This window comes from Amia ocellicauda, chromosome 2 (genome assembly GCF_036373705.1).
Source record: "Amia ocellicauda isolate fAmiCal2 chromosome 2, fAmiCal2.hap1, whole genome shotgun sequence".
Lineage (NCBI taxonomy): Eukaryota > Metazoa > Chordata > Actinopteri > Amiiformes > Amiidae > Amia > Amia ocellicauda.
In genome coordinates, this window is record NC_089851.1 from 35301411 (window position 1) to 35322718 (window position 21308).

General features: G+C 38.7%; 1 protein-coding gene across 1 annotated transcript in view; it reads left to right on the plus strand.

The window, feature by feature from the left end:
- gfod1 (glucose-fructose oxidoreductase domain containing 1) overlaps positions 1-18369 on the plus strand; it is a 47603-nt gene extending 29234 nt beyond the window's left edge. Inside the window, exon 2 of the mRNA XM_066723351.1 lies at positions 8668-18369. Within this exon, the coding sequence (XP_066579448.1) occupies positions 8668-9587 (920 nt within the window). The 3' untranslated portion in view covers positions 9588-18369. The remainder of the gene's footprint in view (positions 1-8667) is intronic.
- The last annotated feature ends 2939 nt before the right edge of the window (positions 18370-21308 follow it).

A 21308-nucleotide genomic window follows, 5' to 3' on the forward strand; every position in this document is an offset into this window, starting at 1 on the left:
TAGAAAGACATATCAGAAGAGGAGAAATACAAATAAGAAGACAACCGTTAGTGCCTCATGATGGTTAGGTTGAAAATGGCTCCCAAAGTCTGGTCACATACATCACCCATATTCCTAAACCTTGAGCAAAAGCACATCAGTCTGGCAGCTTGTTTTTAAGGGAGGTATCAACTAGCTTTATCTGCCCTTTATCTGGTCTAATCTCACTTTATTTCACAGCACAAAGGCAGTGTGAAAAAGGCAACAAAACAAACTGCAATGCATGAAGCTTATCCTCGAGGTACCATTTGTTAATTAGTAGGCAAACACAGATATTTAAATATTCAAATATCCCCTCCCATAAAATACAATGATTGATTAACTAGTATTGGTACAGCTTGTTTCTCTTCCAGTACCCGAACTGCATAGCGCAGCATTTCCTGAGACAGACAAAACAAATGAGCGAAACGGCCAAGACGTTTCCATGTAAACACTGTCTTTAAAAGAGCAGATGGACTAGCAACTCCATTTGTCCCCCTTTAATGGAGGCTGCTGGGATGTTGTTCCGCTAGCACTTTCCTGGGTGTGGGCAGCTGCTTCTTCCCAAGCAGACAATGATTCGGGCCATTAGGGAGAAAATGTCCAAATTATGCGGCACACTTTAATTCAATTATAATTACATGCATGGTACTAAGCGTGGGTTTTGCATGTAAATTCACAGTTTCCTTTTCCCCCCAAAATGTCACAGATTTATGGTAAGTTCCTGGAAGCATCTTTAATTTAGTAATATCCGTGTAGGACTGGAGGTGTACTAATGTCGCAGACTGTCGTAGAAATGCTTTTCTGAATTGCAAAGCACTGGATTGGATTTGTCTTGTATTGTATCCAGTTATACCTCCTGAATTTTCCTGGTTTGTGCCCTAAATCACACCTGCAGTCACCCCGATAACTCCAATCGAAACACGGTTCATCTCATGTGTCCCGCTGTTTGCTTGTCCTTTTCAGTTCAGCAACCGCTTTTAGAAAATGGTATATTGACATAACCAAGGCCAGTGGAAAGCACTTACGTCTAACAGTTGCACCTGTATTCATTTCAGGTTTATTGTAAAATTGAGGTAGGAAGTACTTTTTGTATGTTTCTGTTTTATTAATATAAATCTTTGTTGAAGCTGATCAAGGGGTCCTGTTTGGGATTTGTAATCACACAACCTGTTTTTGAAGATACAATAAATGCAAACCATGTACGGCAGACATTTGTGTGATGTAGTGTGAACCTGATTTGAAAACCACTGTCCTGCTGAAGAGACTACAAATTAAACAGACTGCATATGTTCCTGTCTTTGCTTTTCTTGGCATTTATATTTGCTTGAGTTATTTTTTTGCACCTCTTATCATTATGTATTTGTTTTATTATTACATTTGAGTATATTCAGCATTTTTAAAGTGTTTCCATCAGATTTTGTTATATTGTGAGTACCTGACTGTGGATTCTGTTTTGCCAAACGACACTGAATGTAGATTATCTTGTAATGGATGTAGATTCCCTAGTCAGGGTAATTCTTGCCAGGCCGGTTCCCTCCAGTGATATATACCCAGTGAACTGAGAGCAATGCTGTTTTGTCATGCTCACTGCTTTTTGTGACCATGGCAATGGGGAAGACAAAAACCATTCAGCTTCTTTCTGCGACTACAAGATAAGACAAATCTCTCACAATTAAGAGTCTAATTTAAATGAAACTCAGGTACACTGTGGAAGATTAGCGAGGGGCCTTGAAGGGACATCCCGTCAGGGCCTTCTGTTGTTGGTTTGAAATAAATGACAAGAAAGATTAGAAAAAAGCCAGCTGACGATTGAACCAAAATGCAATAAAGTCACTTTTTTAAGATTAACGAAACACTCTGAGCAGTATTCTTTATGGACGGGGTGGGGGTGATGAGTCTGTTCCAAAAACCTTCATTCTCTAAATCAATCCTGATAAGTAACGCTAATTTAAACACTTAGTGCCTGATTTATAACAAAATATTTGCATTCATTTCTACACTGTGCTGTGTTTTGTTTTTAAGGAGGCATGAACCCCTTTAAAGAAGCAGCTTGTTCTAATACTCCGAAGCATGGCTTGATCTGAAACTTCAACTGGACTTCAGGCTTTTGTGGGTCTACAATTGTCATGATATTAACACTGATATGACCGGGACATGGCATAGGAAACCTGCAGCAAAACACTGTATTTTCACCTTTGCTGCAGGAAAGACAAGTCTAATAAAGCCACTGCATTGTGTCCCTTTTCCCTGTGATATGGTGGTTACCTGGCTGCATCATCTGTCAATGGTCATGGTCTATTTAAGAACACTTTTCCTTGGGAACTCACAAAGTGTTGTATATTGTTGGCCTCAGTTGGGTCAGCCAACAAGTATTCAAATGAAGCTCATGTTATTAAAGGCTTGTTTCCTTCCAGGCATTACTGGTTTTACATTTGTTGTCTAAAGTTATTTTGGATTGTTATTTTTACTTTGAAAATATTATGCTACATCATATATTTAACATTGCATTTTACTCCAGTAAGTTGATGTTGATATACATATATAATGCTGATGAATGTGTTTACATCAGCCCATATTCATCCACTGCTGGACGAAGGCCTCCCCAAGATGTGCTTTGATCTACAGCTTCTCTTTTCTATGACATGACTGCAAAGTTTAATATTTCATCTTTCCATCTTTTATATGGTCGTCTTCTAGGTCTTTTTTAATCTCTTGAGATCTGTTCAGTAGCTTCCTTTGTTCATCTTTGATCTGTTCTTGCAATGTCTCCAGCTCCATTTTTATATTTTCACTTTCAATTATGTCACAGAATTCTGTTTATTCTCAGATCCATTCATATATATTATCTCTTCTTGTTATTCCAAGCATACATACATGTTTCTTTGTGTCATCTGCAGTTTCTGTAACATTGTTGTGTTTGGTGACCAGGTGATTAGATAAAATACTTTCAGGTGAGTGGGTAGATTTTCCTTTCAAGAGTGTGCCATCCTATTAACTTTTCTTTTGATTACTTCCATAATTTCTCCATCTGCGCTGATTTGATGTCCAAAATTATGTCTACCTTGGACCTCTTCGAGTTGGCTATCCGTTGATCTACTTTAACTCAAAGCTGTAAAACATGACTTTGGTTTTACTCTGGTTCATGTTAAGTCCAGTTTTCTTGCTTGCGTCTGCGAGTTTGTGAAACTGAATTTCCAGGTAATTGATAGGTGTACTGATATCTCGATGGTCTTTTAATATATATATTTCAAATGTAAATGTTTTGCCTTCACTACTCGAGCTGAAAACAAATGCAAATATGTGATTTATTTTAGAAAATACATCAACTGCAATATTTTTTTTTATTTATTTTTTCAATTTATTTAATTAAGCTGGCAAAGTGGATCATGTATGGTTGAAATGACCTGTGTCATGCCTCAAGACTTCAAGGGCTGAAGGGTTGAGAAAATGAAAAACAGACGTGCAATTCATAGACGTGTGCCGATTTATATTGACGATGTTGTGTTCATAGATGTGGGTCACACAGGTGAATATAGCCGTGGCAAATGCATTTCAAATGCATCTGAGATCTTTTTGAAGCAGTGCCATTTTGTAAAATATAAAGAAATACTTTTATTTAAGGTTATGGAAATACCAAACAAACAAGTTTGATAATAAATGATCTTAACTTTGTTTTGGTTCATTAATATAATTATAAGACACATGTGCATGAATTGGCAGTGGAAGAGGGATCATTTCCAAGCCATCTGTAACATCTGGCCTACAGACAATGGTAAAGATGTTTATGCTATCAGCTGCAACCAGTGAATCCTCCAGTCGGTACTATTTGAGCTGCAGGGAGACGAAAATGATTCTCTGCATTATTGATGAAGGAGAAAATGCAGGACTTTCAAAGAGTGTTTGAGAATCATCATTAAGTGGCTGGAGGGGTTTAGCTGTGCTTCCTAAAATGCGTATTTGAGGCTTTTTGGCTGGTGAGCTTTATCAGTATCCAATGGCCCAACTCTTAATGAAGTAGGCTGTACAAGGTAAGTGCTGAGTTTGTCAGATGTGCGGAGTGCATTGTGTGTGTGGACTCCAGGCTAGCGTGTCAATTTAAAGATGAGTGAAACTGATTATAAGCCTTCATAAACCAAACTGGGACTTCATCTGGGCTCAAGTTCAGTCCTGCATGGCCTTAATAGCAAAATATTCCAATTATGTTTTGGCTTGTTTGTTTTCTCCCTCACAAAAATAGCACACCGGAAAGACTGTGTCAGTTTGTTATGGATGTTTGTTGATCTGTTTGAAAGCTCTTGCAGGCTCTCAATGGCATTTAAATCGCAGAGACAAGGACATTCGGGTGGGGGTGAATTCTTGGATCCGAAACAATGTCTGTCAGCTTGTGACTATAGGGATTACTGCCTTGTTGTCAGCACTTACCAATGCAGTGGAGCGGGAGGATAGATGGGAATGTGTGGAAAAGTTACCGCCGTAGCTATTGAGTTTTTGGAGTTAACCATAGGTCTTGATTTTTGGAGTACAAAATCAAGGAAAGAAAAAATGGAAACATCAGTGTTTTCTGGATTTAGTTTCACCTCCGCTCTCTGTAACTGTAATCGTTTAAATATGTGATTTCCTAGATTCATTTAGTACTTCTCTCCACGCTTCAGTGCACTGTGAGGGAAAAGTCAGCAGCATATTGGAAAATATTACATGTAGGAAACAAATAACCGATAATAATAAAACTGCAATAAACCAGATTGAGAAGAAGGCCTACAATTTACCAGTTGCGAACTCCACTTAGAATTAAAACTAGGAAATACTGCAGACCCCCTGGGGAACTGAGTTTGACACCCCGGCTGTAATCTCGTCTGAAACGGGGTGAGAAGGTGCAGTTTTCTGTAGGCTGTGAGGGTGAATGAGCATTCCAGCCGTCTTGGGTTTCATTTGTCCTACAAAGCTTATATCCCAGGATGGCTGAATTTGGTGAGAAAGCTGTTCTATTCATTCCATTAAAAGCACGTCACTCATCCCCTTCACCGAGCGCTCAAGGTTTATTTCCATGTGTATAATCTTCCTTTCAGGACTTCTACTGCGTCTGTAAACCAAAGTGCATTAACTTATTTCTTTATTGTAACACCTGTCACACAGTATTTCCCTACCTGATTAAAACACAGTTGTACTGGATGAATTCATTTTGACTTGAAACAAAACAGACTTTTGGATACATAGGCAAATATAAGCAATTGAAATGTCCCTGTTTAAACTAGAGCCACTGATCTTATAAACAATGATTTAAAATGATGATAATATAGATACAATAGTGTTGTGTGGGTCCCTTGGCCTCACCCTTCAGAGTGATCCTTCCTGTCTTTTCTCTCTCGCTTATAGGATTAACAGCCTTTATTAAAGGATTATGACACTTTCAAGATTAAAGCCGGGGAAATGCAAAGTTGTAAAGTGGTTTTCATCCTCCATATTCAAGACCTCCTTTTTTGGATAGGTTTAACAGTGCAGATGGTTTAATTGCTCCCTTTCCATGTCTTTTAATGTTTACCCCATTTTCAGAATTCGATTAGTATGATGCTCTTGGCAACTGGGGCTCTTGGCTTTCCGGTAGTGTGTGTAGCTGTGTGCCCATAAAGCAGAAGCCTCCATAAAGCGATCAATTGTAAAATTTCAGGGGTGGATGGCTTTATATTGTTCTGATTTTCCTGTTATATAACCTATTTCATATTATGTTCTAGTTGCAGTGTAATACAGCTAGTCTTTTACAGTGAAAGAACTGAAAGTGGAGCACGCATGGTCCCTGATTTTGTGTTTCTATGTATTTTTGTGTGTTGCTATAGTATAAGTAAGTGTAGTTTAGTGTAAGATGTAGGCCTATAGCACTCTTCCAGATTGTTTCTCTCATATAAGCAAATTTAAAAAATGTAAACTGACCAAATAATGTCGAATGTCAAGAGCCAGCATGTCTGCTCTTTCAGAGTTTCAGGATGTGTTGTGTCAACTTCCTGGAAAGCGGGAAAAAATACATAAACACTGAATTTGTATCAAGTATCAAGTCAGCCTCAGAGTTAGATTTTCACTGTTTACACCTTGATAGTATTTATAGTTTCCGTACATATCATGATGTTCCTGTGTTCACGGCTGCTTTTTTGTTTACGTGTTCGCTAGGTAACTGTATATCAATATCATTGATTTTATCACGTTTCCTGCCAACTAAAGTGAAAACATTCAAAGGACGTGTAGTTCATGCTACTCAATTTCTGCAACATAATAATAACCAGAAAAAACGAATCGGCAATGTGAACATGTGAAAACAGCGACGTAATATATAATATAAAGTGAAGCAGGAAAGCAGTACCTTATCAAAAATGCAGTACACATTTTATGATATACTGTAAGGACGTTTGAAGACCCTGATCAGGATCTAAAGCTCTCTCTAATGCTGTTGTGACACACAGAATAGCTTTTCATTTGAGAAAATTGCTTTAACTTTAAGCTGTAGCCTGAATGATACTGACTGAGCTGCTGTAAATTTCCATCGAGCAACCGGTTTGTTTTGTAATACTAATTTGAAATTCATTTGCAGTTTGCATCGGTTTGTGTGGGCCGTATAGGACATGACTTTGAGTTGTTTATATTGATATAATTCTGTTGGTCGTTAATTTCCTCCTTTCATGCCACAGAGATTAACATCTGATTCAGTACGAGTTTAATACACTTCCATTATTGAGGCATCTTGTAGTTCCTTGCAGTGCTCATGATGTGATCAAATATGTTTTTACTGTAAATGCCTGTGAAAGAGCCCTGTGAGATTTACTTTGGCAAAACCACGGAATGAGAGGATCCTCTTTGGAACTAGATGATCCCTAGCCGTGGTTTTGTGGCCAATCAACAAACTAGAATTAAATATGCTGGCATCTCTATCTTTCTTTGGCTTCAGCATCGGGGTTGTACTTTTGCCTTACACTACAGCAGCAATCATAACACCCTTGAGGGAAAACATGTCTAGGTTAATATGTTGATTACTAGATTCGCCCCAGCATTTTCCCATGAATGGAAACATGTTGCGTATCAGTTGAAAGATCTCACGACACCTTTGGTTGACCTCTCCTCTTTGGCAGAGTCTCAAAAAAGGAGAAGAAGCAATGCCTTGTTCAGCAGGATCTGTCAGTACAATGGGAGTGGATGTTCCGGGTAAGGTGCATTGGCATTCTACACGGTGCGCGTCTCTTTGTGTGGAGCAGCTCTGCTATCGGTCGATGTGACCCTGTCTGGCGACAGCTCCCAGAGCGCCCAGGCTGCTCGAAAGAAAAGTTCCACTGAACCTTTGACTGTGACAAATCCCACAACTCGGCCATAAAACTCAAAACGGCAGAGGGAAGTGGGTCACTCGGACCTTTTTTTTTTTTTGGCCTAAATCTGCCATTCCCAGATAATAGTGAATTATGGAGAAGTTTTAGTTTCCAGGGATCTGATAGCTGTGTGTTCATCAGACGTTTCCTATTTGGAAGGGCATGTAGATTATTCTAAAGGGGTTTGGGATGAAAGGGATCTGAAATTCCTGCCTGTCACTGAATTATTTTACAGCCTGACCCTGTTAGTTGTAGGTGTTTATCCCATGGTGCTTTGCCAAGATGTTTATTAATCTGTGTTTTATGTGGTGTAGTCATTTTCTTTTTCAGTATTCTGTTTTACCTGTGATAGGTAAAATAGCATACTGCTGTTATGCAGTACTTTTGGGGATGGAGCTCATATTTGCAGGACAAATGTATGTTCTGGAATTAAATGAGGCTGTATAATAGATACTGCTGTATAATAGATGTTTCTAGCTTGGGTTTCATCTGTGTCTGTCCTTGATTTTTTTTTTTTTTTTTTTTTTTTTATTCCTCAGTGTCACAGTAGTAAGAAACACTATACCAATCACGTAGCAGACTGACTGAAATGTGAAGGTCAGGATCTTGAACTGACATCGTATAATTTATTAATATACCATATATCGGTTACAGAGGCCCTTGGGACAAAATCTATTTGTATCATTTATAATAACACTGTTAAAGAAATGATGTGATATTTTTTTAAATACTGACTGTGACAAAAATATGTTTTGAATAGGAATAACTGGTTGCCAGGCATGTGATTTCCGCGGTTTCTCTAATGTCACTTTTTTCCCAGTCTGATTATTTGCATGTTTTTCAAGACTTCCCTTCCAAAATGTATACTGAACTAGTTTGATCCCAACTAAGATAATCCAAGCAGAAATGTGCCATTCACGTGCTCTAGTGCTCACGTGCTAATAGTATTCTAGTATAAAATCCTGATTTTCTGAAATGTGATTTGCTGAAGAAATGCATTTCCTTAATATATTTTGAGAAGTGAGTAGATTTGTCACCATTAGACCTGCTTTGATGGAACCAGCACTGTAATGATAGTAATGAATGTTTGTTTGTTTAGACAGTAATCCTGTAAAACATTTATACTGTGCATTAATTGTAGTTTTAACAGTAAAAATAGGATGCATAATAGTTTGGGTATCCCACAGTTCTATGTTAACCAATCACCCTTAGAAATTACTTTAATATTATGATTGAAGAATGGTTTGGGTTTGTATTTCAACAAGAAGCTCATTTTTTGTCTCGGTCTCTGTTGTTTTTCAAGGCATCGGCAAGAACGTCATCTGCGACCGAACCGCGACCCCCCTGGACGCCTTCCGCATGATGTCGGCTGCCCACTATTACCCCAAGCTGATGAGCATAATGGGGAATGTGCTGCGATTCCTGCCGGCCTTTGTCAAGATGAAGGAGCTGGTGGAGGAGGGCTACGTGGGGGAGCTGCTAGTTTGCGAGGCCCAAGTCCACAGCGGGAGTCTTCTGGGGAAGAAGTACAATTGGAGCTGCGATGACCTGATGGGAGGCGGGGGGCTGCACTCGGTGGGCAGCTACATCATCGACCTGCTGATGTTCCTCACGGGGCAGAAGGCCGCCAAGGTGCACGGCTTTCTCAAAACCTTCGTCAAGCAGACGGATCACATCAAGGGCATTCGGCAGATCACCAGTGACGACTTCTGCACCTTCCAGATGGTCCTGGAGAGGGGGGCCTGCTGCACGGTCACCCTCAATTTCAACGTGCCAGGCGAGTTCCACCAGGAGGTGATCGTGGTGGGCTCCGTGGGGCGCTTGACTGTCAGCGGAACGGACCTGTACGGGCAGAAGAACAACGCCCCCAGCAGGGAGTTGCTTTTGAAGGACTGCACCTCGCTGGGCAATGCCTCTCTGCCCGAGAAGGCCTTCAGTGACATCCCCTCTCCCTACCTCACTGGGACCATCTGTATGGTCCAGGCTGTGCGGCAGGCCTTCCAGGACCAGGACGACAGGCGAACCTGGGATGGGAGGCCTCTGACCATGGCTGCCACCTTCGAGGACTGCCTCTATGCCCTCTGTGTAGTGGACACCATTAAAAAATCCAACCAGTCCGGGGAGTGGCAGAATATTGTCATAATGACTGAGGAACCTGAGCTGAGCCCGGCCTACTTGATCAGTGAAGCCATGCGACGCAGTAGGATGTCTCTATACTGCTAGTGGACGAGGAGGAATTTGTGGATAACTCTGCAACATGGATCCAAGCAGCCTGGAATATGACTGGGAAGATTTACAAGGAGAGCTGGGGAAAGCATGTGTAGGCTAGTGTTCAGGATGCCTGGGTTTCAGAAGTCATATGACGGCAGGAAGATATCAAGTGAAGCTGACAGACTGGTAATGACACGGGCTGGAATACGTCAGTGTCTTTGCAGACTGTTCTGTAGTCCCACCCCCCATGAATATGAAAGGTTGGGGGTGAGTATGTCTTCAATTACAAGTAGCAAATTAAAATAGCAATACTATCCCCCTCCCCACCAAATTATTGTTTTCCCTCCATCGATACATTCACGTCGGAAAAAACAACTAAAAATACAACAGGAGGATGAAAAAAGCCACACACAAGTTGCTTCAGACTCTGAATACATAAATGACAATTCACAGGTTTGTGTATACCTGTGAACAGGTGAATGTTTTACACTCTCAGCTTGAAATAGTTAGTCTTTTGCTATTGTGTGTCTGTCTGTGTAATACGAAAAGAAATTGCGGAAAAATCAATAATTTGGGTAGTAAGGCTTTTATAGAGAAACCCTTCCTGTTAATTATGCAATAAGTCCTCCTAGACATTCTAGTGGGATTACATCATAATGCCTAAAACAATCGAAGAAGATAAACTGTGTTTTCAGTAAACGTTTGGTATCCCAGTAAAGTTGGTGTATATGCATTCTATGTAATTGTGTAAGTCATTATGGATACAATCGTGTACTATGCGCCATAGTAGAGGCACATCATGCCTTTGCAAGAGGACAGTTTTATCCCAGCACACCCTGGATTTTTCTAACCTGCCATTCAAATGCAAATATTGCCTGTTGTATTAGCATGTCTAAAAAAAAAGCATATTCCTTAGCATTATAAGACTTGGAGTCATTAATCTGGTGAAATCATTTGAGCTCAGAGCAGGGTGAGTCTTGCAGTCTGGAGATTGATAGGATCAGACCAGTCAGGCTGTGCCACTCGCCAAACTGAAGTTCTTGAATCCTGCTGCAAAACCGTACCCCCAGTGACTCACCAGACACCCACGAAAAGGATGGGCGCCAATGCAAGGCTCCTCTTCCCCTTCAGAGTGTCAGGAAGAGTGACGGGGATTGCCATTGCTGACCTTGGCCAGGTGGGGGTGCACAATTGGCCGAGCACTGCTGGGTGGGTGCGGCTTCTCAATTAACTCCCTAGATTCTAAATTGAAACAAACACTCGATTGGGTTGAATGAACGGGAAAACAAAGTGATCGCATAAACGTATACATGTTGGTGCTTTTACAACTGAAATGTTTTTTATAAATCATAAGTAGTTAATCATACATTTATAATATTGTTTCTCGGTTCTTGGTAAGGTCACTGTTTCTTTCCAAGCTTTCCTCCGATCGACTGACAAGCCAAAAAATGTTTTTTTTTTTTTTTATTGTTCAGTTGTTTCTAAAGTTGACCTAGTAGTATTCTCCGGTACAGAATGTATGCTGTATCTAGGTCTCCATCTTTTTCTAAATGTATATGAGTTCACCTGGGGAACAAGGAAGGGTTTTGGCTTTTTAAATAGCTATACATAGATGGCGATGTGATATTATTTTTCTTGAAACATATTAAACATTGCATACTGTACAGAACTACAATGTTTTGTCACCTATCCAGTTGGTAATACATCTATATTTTTTAATTTTCATGAAGTACATGTTGGGTATGGCTGAAGAAAGCTGAGCCAAATAGAAGTTGTAGTGCAAGCAATGCTTTGTCTTCTGTGCAGTTTTCTGGTCTAGCTGTGAATGTGGTGATCAGTGTTTGAGCCAGGCTTGGTCACCCATGGCTGGTCATGTTTGTTTTGTTAGGATCTGTCATTTTGTGACACTCTTCTGTATATATTCTTTTTCTTTTTCTTTTTTACATTATTCTGGAGCTGCATTAGCTTTTAATTTGCATATGCCAGTATTTTAACTTTAGGTTTTTATCTATTTATTTTTTTATAAGATCAGGAGGGGGACCAATTGTTTGTTTTGTAAACGATGTGTAAGATCTCACGTTCGATTGAATTGTAAATTTAACAATGCTTTAAAATACTACAAAGCCTGCAGATGTAGGATGCAAGGAGTGGGCTTTCAAAAAGCAAGTGTCATGAAAATGCTGTTCTATTGTGAGGCTGAACAAATGGACTTAAAATCTGTGTAATTCTACTGAATATGAACTGTGCCAGATAACATTAGTGACAAGAGAGGGCACATAATTAGGCTTGCTAGATTTACACGTTTATCTCTGCTGTCTCTACCTGGCTTTAAAGTTGTAATTAGCATCGTTAATCCATGCCTGTCTCTCAGTTTGAGCGCAGAGATCTGATGACAGATCGTGGGTTTATTAATAATTCCTTCTCATGAAAGGCACCCCATTAAAACTGCAATCAGGAGGTGCAAAAAATGTGTCTGCTGTAGATATTAACTTCCCAATGTGCTCAAAAAGGTCCTTTTAATGGAAATAATTAATCAGTATGTGACCTCTGTGATGTAATGAATGTGATAAAGAACTTGGATTAACAACACTAATTGCAATTTTAAAGGAAGGTAGGGATAGCAAAAATAATCTGTGAAATCTAACAAGCCTTCAAATAATTCTGTGTAAGAATGATTAAGTCTCACACTGGTAAGCCTTCAAAACTTTTCTTAATGTCTTTTTACCGAGATGGGCTGTCTTGCCTAATATTTGGATAAGAAATGTCATGTCACATTCCCTGAAATGATTGCTACATGCAGCAGCTTTCACGTATTGATCGTATGAAGAATCATATTAGGTTATTGACGACAGAAAAGGAATGGGCCTACATGAAATTCCCAGGGTATTTTACTGTAGCTTACATTTATGAGTAACCCTTTTCATGCTGCATGTTTGAAGTTTTAATAATATAAGATAGAAAAAAGTCAGGCAGATGAGATTCTGAATGTAACGTATAGTGATTCTGGAAGATAATTAGCTACTTCAACGAAAGAATAGAAAGTGTATCAGCTGCCAGCATACTGTGTTTCCATCAGCATCTCTTTACAGGGAAATCGAGTTGATACCAAGGATTTTACAATGTGAGACGTACCACTAGCTTGTGACTGTACATATGTATAGCTTTAAGAAACAAATGTATTTATTGTAGGCAGTTTCAGATGAACAGGAAGATAGACAAATTGGGCATCGATGCAGGAAACACAGTTCTACTGATAATCCCTGCCAGGACGACGTATTGATAGCAGAATGGTTGTGATAATCAAGGGTCTTCCAGAGTCCATCTGCCACATCCCGTTGTGGCAAGGCTGGGCTGTGCCTTCAGGGGGTTTCTCATTTGAATCCCAGTCAATCTGATTGGCTCATTCTGACTTGTAACTGGATGTGTTTTGTTGGCTTTTTATAGACGTTTTTCTTTTTTATTATTCCCACAGAAAGGGCTCAGTGGTCTGCAGTATTCCATAGCCAAGATCTAAAAGTTCACTCCGCAAAGCAATGACAGGGGAAGACTAATCGGTACTACAGGTCAGCTATGCACGAGTACAGGCCGCGAGCGAGTGAAATGATTCTATCAAAAACGATGGGAAAATTATGCTTGATTAAAAACAAACACGAACTGCTGTAGAGCATGGGAAACGAACAGCTGTAGAAGCTGTAGTTGTTGAAGATTTGAAGAGAATTGAACTTATTTTTAAGATGTTATTATCAGTATTATTTAACTAATAATAATGCGATGTTTCTGACTTATCCAGCCTGTAGGAGAAAATAACATTCCTGAATATTCCTGCCTTAGTTAGGTATAAGAAATCCAATTGTTTGAAACTTTTGCTTCTTATAAGGTTTATTATCTCTTGTAAAAACATCTGAAAGTTTTCCTCACAGCTCATTCTAGCTCATTGCATTTTCAAACTCCATTATCGGGAATAGATAGGGCTTTTGGTTTTCCTCAATCATTTTTGACCCTGTGATATCTCTTTAAGTGAAATCTCTTAAACTTGGAAAGACCTGCTAACCCATATGGAAAACTCGCATATTTGCAAATATATGTTCATAAATGTATATTGTTGTCTAAATATATTACAGATATATGAAAACATGTTAATTCTGATGTGATGTTGTACATATATGAGATTTCCATGTGGGAATGACCAAACTCTCCCAGTGCTTTGTGTGACCTTCATGTCAAAATTGAGAAGCTGATTCTAATTGGTTACATTTAAATTACAAAAGTTGGCCAATCACATGACGCATCTACCCTCACCGCTAAAGATTTTATTGTAGCTTCCAATACGTCCGTTATCTCACTGTGTGGTGGTCTCAACATTGATTCAGATATTGTTTCCAAGATTAAGGGAAGTAAAACCAAAAGCCCTAATTGAACCCCTGGAGTTATTGGGGATTGTACCTATAAACCTCTACTTTCAAATGTTGAGACCCATTCCCAAGAAAAATGAAAACTGAACGCTCGTCAATCCAATGGCCATACATTCATCCATCAGGGACACTTTGGCATGGGATTCTGATACTATCTGCCACTTGAGAGAACTGCAAATTGATAATTCCATCAGTATGGTCTGCTATTGTATAACATGGTGCAATATTATATGTGTGCTTGTCCTGCTGACCTGCATAGTGTACCATTTGAACATTTTAACCCCAGGAAGACAAAATCATTGCCAGCACAGTGGCACACAATTACTGAATCTGGGTAAAATGTATATGATTTTGTCTTTCTGTTATGATTTCCTGCAGGACATGAAAAGGCCGCTGTAAATTGATTAGGTGTGTAAACCTGTTGGGTATTGAAGATGAGTTCAACATGCTCTTAATCCCATATTCTTTTTATAGCGTCCAGCCACATGCGTTTAGTGTAAAGAAAGGTTATGTGACCTGTTGCCAATGAAACCTACTCTACAGCTGAACTACTCAGTCATTGTCCATTTAGCTGAACCTTTGGCTTTGTAGAGTCCATTTGATTCTCTGTTCAAACTTGAAAGATGGGAGAAATGTTACAACACAATGTTTTGTTTTGTTTTTTGTTGTTTTTTTATAATGTTTTGTTTTGGTGTGTTTGCGCAAATGTGAATTACTGTATATCCATCCATGGGCAGCATTGATAAACTGTTGTTTTGAAACATGCTTACCTGCTGAAATGAGGGGTTTAACTAGTAGTTCCAACTAGTTTCCAATGTCTCTGTCTCCCGTGTGTTCATGCCCATCACTTTGGTCTGTTTCGGTACAGAGGATACACTTGCCCAAGCCAATGGATTGAGTGTTTTACTCTACGAAAAAGAAAGCCCTGTCAAAACTCGGCAGAGATCTGTAGACCTATTATCATTGGCCTCTCTCGTTTATTTTAGGAGATCTCAGGATGCTGTACAATATACTGTAAACTGTGTACCAGTACTCATCAATCTGTCTGTTGGCTGACATGAAATGGAGATTGCACTGTTGAAAACATTTTTACAAAGTCATAGGTCTCATTTTCAACGCCTTATTTGCTTTACTGGAAGATTGTAGTTAACTCCTATTTGCATTTCCTCTGTGTAAGTACAAGATCTATAGATACGATATGGAATTGAAAGCTGAAGGTTCGAAGGTTTAAGACTAGTATGTATAGTTCTGTTTGTTCACATGGCTTTTTATGCCCTGTATGGATGTGTACTTTTTAAATTTAAAGTATGGTCTCTCCAGTTCAGCATTCCTGGATACCTGTATGCTTTTGTCTCAAATCTACATCGAGGTTTTTGTTTCGTTTCATTTGTAAACCGTTTTTCTTTTTTTTTTTTCAACCCAACTTCTGCGCTACCACCAGGATAGTGTTCCTCTAATTACAGCACTGCTGCATTTATATACGCACCACAAGGCATAAAATAGAACCGGGGGTGTTTTATTAATGCAATACATGTTAATGAAATGGAAATGGTGTGGAGGACAATTTGTGTTTGCCGTCTGACATCCCTTTTCTTAATCAGCAGTGCCCGGGTCAGAGCTTCCAACGCAACAGAGGCGAACTGTCGTCTAAAGAGGCGTTTCTCTTGCTCCCACAGACTGTATCCTAGCAGCAGCTCTGCATTACAGCAGTGCCAAACCTTGTCCATCTTGCTTTTGTTCTCCCTTTCGACTGAATAGGAAGAAGTAAAGAATGGGTAGAAGAACTCTTGACACACTTCATACTTTATAATTAATGCTGTAAACAGACTTCGAAACTGTTCAATATGACAGCATTAACGTTGTTCCATTTAAGGTTTTGGCAGATTCTTTTTAAAAAGAGACTAAAAGGAATAGCTTTTTTTTAATGTTAGAAACTAATCTTCAGTTCATTGAAAAGAGAAGATTATCAATCCCAATAAAATCGCTTTAAATGCCGCAGCTTTGTTGAATAAATAATGAATTGTATTTCGCTGAAAATTAAATGTACTGTAGCAATCCTGAATATTGATTACATTTAAATCAATTGAAAGAATATTGATTTTATTGCGGAATTGTGTAGGCTCTTTTTATGCTTACTCTAAATGCATTTTTATTTATTGTATCCACATAACCCGTTTACACTTTTCTTTAAAAAATAATACAATCCAGGAAGATACTGTAATACTGTGAGCTGCAGATTGAAGGTATTTCTTTTTACATGCCAAAAGCTAGGAAGCAGTGAGTGAGGGTCTGTTACCCATGCCAAAACGGAGGACTCATTTCTGAAGTATCTCTTAATTTTGTGTCATATAGATTTACTTCACTTTACTTATTCAAAAGTCAGTCATATCAGCAAGCAAACAAACAAATGAGTTTCCAGTTCCTTATCTTCTGTTGCAATTCCACAGAACCAACAGACTCTATATATCTTATTATTTCCATATTATGTGTTAAATGTCTTGATTAATATAATTATTTTAATAACTTTGATGGCTTTTACACCACAGGTTGAAAATAATAATATTTTCTGTGCTGGTAGATTCCTGAATCAGCGCCTTCACACTATTAGGTTTGTAATGTTGAACTCAATACTTGAACAGCTTTATGTGCATTTAGTAGTGTGCGTAATTCCTCGTAAGGGAGGAGTGTGAAGTGCATCATTTTATGGCCGATAGTTATGCTTTGACTGCTTAATGATTTTAGTTACTTTCAATGCTGTACAATTTCAGTATTTTAGAAGATCACAGTTTGTTTTTCTCTGTTTATAAGTGTATGGGGTGACACTGAGATTTCATGTGTGGGATGAAAATTACATTTTGTGTTGAGGCTGGAGGATCATTACATTTACAATTACAGTAAAAAAAAATGTTATTTAATGGTAATGATCAGATATTTCCTTTTTATTTCTCATTCTTTGTAGGTATTTTTATTTTAATATTGCCAAATAGAACTAATTTCAGGCATATGTTACATGACTGCTCTGTAGGCATTTTAAACAAGGATGCTCTAAGACCAATAGAAACTAAAATGGGGGAAATTTCTTTGAACATGGAGATATTTATATTATATTTTGGCTTTCTTTCATGTCACTTTGACTTAATTTTATCCTGTGATATTACAAGTATGAATGTTTTTCTCAGTTCTTGTGTTTCAAAAGGCCTGTTTTACTAAAATGACTAGACTATTTTAGTCCTGATAAGCTCGTCTTGAAATATAGATTAGAACATAAACATAATTCAATCAAGAGATGATCCCATCCTCATCAGATTTTATTTGCGGTCTCTAGTTGATAATGAATCGTGTCATTTTATGTTTAGGTGACCCACCAAACGACGTTTATGTTTAGGTAACCCAGAGTCAATTAATGGCTCTCCACAAGTGTGTTTTAGTCTCTTCACAACTTTTTCAAGAAGTTTCAAGAAGTGCCTATTTTCATTCTAAAATGTATATCCAATTGTGTCACAGTTCTTGTTGTCTTGGAGTTATCCTGGTAGTTTGCGACCTCATTCGCTGCCCATGCATGACAGCAGAAGTGATGCTAGCTGTTCTTCTGACGCCTCACAGTAATCACGTCTCCGGGCAGAACACAGGAGTGTTGTTTGAATATTAAGTCACCAGACATCCCATCAAGTCCTAAATGGCCTTTTATAGAGCTCTCTTGAAAGTTGTTTTGCACTATTTTAAGACCTTAACAGATATTTGTTTACCCTCAAAGATTTGAAGCCATTTAAAGACCCAACTTGAGACAGATAGACAGGCCTTCATGAGTTTGTTCTGCCTTTTTCATTTATGAATGCTGCCCATTCCTGTACTGTTTTCTTTGTTCGTTTTTTGAAGGAAATGTTTTTTTTTTTTACTTTTGCTGTATTGCTATTGAATATATTTATTGTATTTTATGTATATTGTGGACGCATGGACATGTATATTTTTTGAGACGACGACGACAAATATTTATCAACCTAAAATAGAGAATGTACTGTAGGTATATAAAGTCTATATTTTATAAAATTTGAAATAGTTGGTAAAAGACAAGAAACATGGTTTAAATTATAACAATTGTTTGTTTGTTTGTTTGTTTTAGATGAAAAGGCATGAAATATGAGTGTGTTGCAGATCTATCGCCCTTGTACAGACTGGTTCTATGAACTCGTGTCAGTAACCCGCTGTGGACTCTTGACTTCAGTAACCTGCATTGCTACTTTGTATTGCTTGGGGAATGTGGTTTGTCTGACCTGAACATTCTGGTATGTGAAACTTGCAACATGGTTTGCAACTACAGTACTTGTCCAATGCTTCAGTTACTATGGAATAATAATAAATAAAAAAATCTGAAAACCAGTAAACTCCTCTTTCTCTTTCTCTTTGTTTGCTTTAACATCCAAATCTGTATGGTAGAGATCTATGCCAGAAACTACTGGAGACACAAAAACTCGCCGAACGGCATCTGCATGATTTCTAAGTCAACTGGGACCTTGCTTTATGATTCAGTGAAAAAACATTGAGTAGTTTAAATTGCACTTTTTGCAATATAATTTAGTTACACAGATTTGCAGACCTGAATTTATATTGATAATGTATTCATCTTCTCAAAATGGGGAAAAAAAGGAAGGTAATCTGCCTCTTTGCCTCAGGAGAGAAGTATTTTACCCAGGCATACTACCAGTGCTCACCTTTGGATGCAAAAACCTGGAAATTTAACACGCAAGGGACAGAATATCTCCATTAAAAAACAAAGCCATGTGGAAAGATGCATGCTTTAAATAACAAGAAGAGATTGAAAACGAATGAGTTCTGTTCTCAGAACAAACAGACATGTGACATCACTGAAAGAGTGAAAATGTGAAACAGGCAATTGTCTGGACAGAGCAGAGATGGACTGTAGAAGCACATCTAATGGATCCCAAAAGCTCAGCCACCAAACGCCCAAGAAGACCAGCACATAGAAGATGGAAGTATTCTTTGCTGGAGAAACCTGGGCAAGACATTGGAGAGGCCTTCATCTATGAGAGCACTTACAAAGGTTGTTGCTGATGATGTATTTAACACATAAATCATTCATTGAGCTGAAATTTCAGATGTTTCATGTTTCATCCTTTCACAGCTGCTCTTCTGGACAGTCTTTATGGACTGGTGACCGTTATTGCTGTGTTTCATAGTTAAAGATGTAATGCTATAATCCTCATCACATCAGCATCTCGATTATCTGTCTGTGGTGTCTTTTTAGGAGAGGTTTGGTATGGAAATGCCATCTGCATCAAGTGGAATATAGACTGAGGAAAGATAAGCTTGGATTTCTGAACAATCTGTTTCTTTCCCAATCTTAGTTTTCCTCTTTTTCAGTTGTTCTGTCTCTTTTGTTTATGAGATCAATCATCACTGTGTCATAGGTATGTATCTTTTATTTAATTGGGACGGATAACATTTTAATGGGAGCAGCTGAGGTAAATGGCATGTATTGCTATATGATTGTTAGTTATTGATCCTGGAATAAATAGTTTTCAGATAGTTACGTGTGTGTATCTATACATATATAGTCCTAACCTGTGGACTGTGTGCATTTTCAGATTAAAGAGATCTCTGATGCCACCTTGTGGTCAAACAAAGCCTACCACCATGATATTTTAAATTTGTTCTGCTGTGGGCTGTATGGTGCTTATTTAAAATAAATCTTAACAGTCCTTCTCACTTTATTAGTAGTAAAATATAGCAAATAGTGTCCAAATGTGTAAATTCCCTTTACCTCTTAAGTAATTAATGGCATTTTAATGTTACAGAGTTAAATACTGTAAGATGTTTTCTGAATGTCAAAGCTTGGATATTTCAAACAAACAGAATACAGAAATCTATTTCATAAAGAGTTAAGGCATAAATCAAACTCTCATCTTCTTTAGAGATATGCTGGAACTTCTCTGTGGCTTTCTCCAGTATCACAATTAGTTTTAGCCTGTTTCAGCTACTGAGGTTTGGCAATGGGCTCCCTAAAACTCCATATTTTATTAATGCCACACTAATTGCATGTTTTTCCACATTTACAAATGTATGATGTATAATTTCCTAAAACTCAAATTCTTTATCTATGTATCTCTCTCTCTCATATATATATATATATATATATACACTCACCTAAAGGATTATTAGGAACACCTGTTCAATTTCTCATTAATGCAATTATCTAACCAACCAATCACATGGCAGTTGCTTCAATGCATTTAGGGGTGTGGTCCTGGTCAAGACAATCTCCTGAACTCCAAACTGAATGTCTGAATGGGAAAGAAAGGTGATTTAAGCAATTTTGAGCGTGGCATGGTTGTTGGTGCCAGACGGGCCGGTCTGAGTATTTCACAATCTGCTCAGTTACTGGGATTTTCACGCACAACCATTTCTAGGGTTTACAAAGAATGGTGTGAAAAGGGAAAAACATCCAGTATGCGGCAGTCCTGTGGGCGAAAATGCCTTGTTGATGCTAGAGGTCAGAGGAGAATGGGCCGACTGATTCAAGCTGATAGAAGAGCAACTTTGACTGAAATAACCACTCGTTACAACCGAGGTATGCAGCAAAGCATTTGTGAAGCCACAACACGTACAACCTTGAGGCGGATGGGCTACAACAGCAGAAGACCCCACCGGGTACCACTCATCTCCACTACAAATAGGAAAAAGAGGCTACAATTTGCACAAGCTCACCAAAATTGGACAGTTGAAGACTGGAAAAATGTTGCCTGGTCTGATGAGTCTCGATTTCTGTTGAGACATTCAGATGGTAGAGTCAGAATTTGGCGTAAACAGAATGAGAAAATGGATCCATCATGCCTTGTTACCACTGTGCAGGCTGGTGGTGGTGGTGTAATGGTGTGGGGGATGTTTTCTTGGCACACTTTAGGCCCCTTAGTGCCAATTGGGCATCGTTTAAATGCCACGGCCTACCTGAGCATTGTTTCTGACCATGTCCATCCCTTTATGACCACCATGTACCCATCCTCTGATGGCTACTTCCAGCAGGATAATGCACCATGTCACAAAGGTCGAATCATTTCAAATTGGTTTCTTGAACATGACAATGAGTTCACTGTACTAAACTGGCCCCCACAGTCACCAGATCTCAACCCAATAGAGCATCTTTTGGATGTGGTGGAACGGGAGCTTCGTACCCTGGATGTGCATCCCACAAATCTCCATCAACTGCAAGATGCTATCCTATCAATATGGGCCAACATTTCTAAAGAATGCTTTCAGCACCTTGTTGAATCAGTGCCACATAGAATTAAGGCAGTTCTGAAGGCGA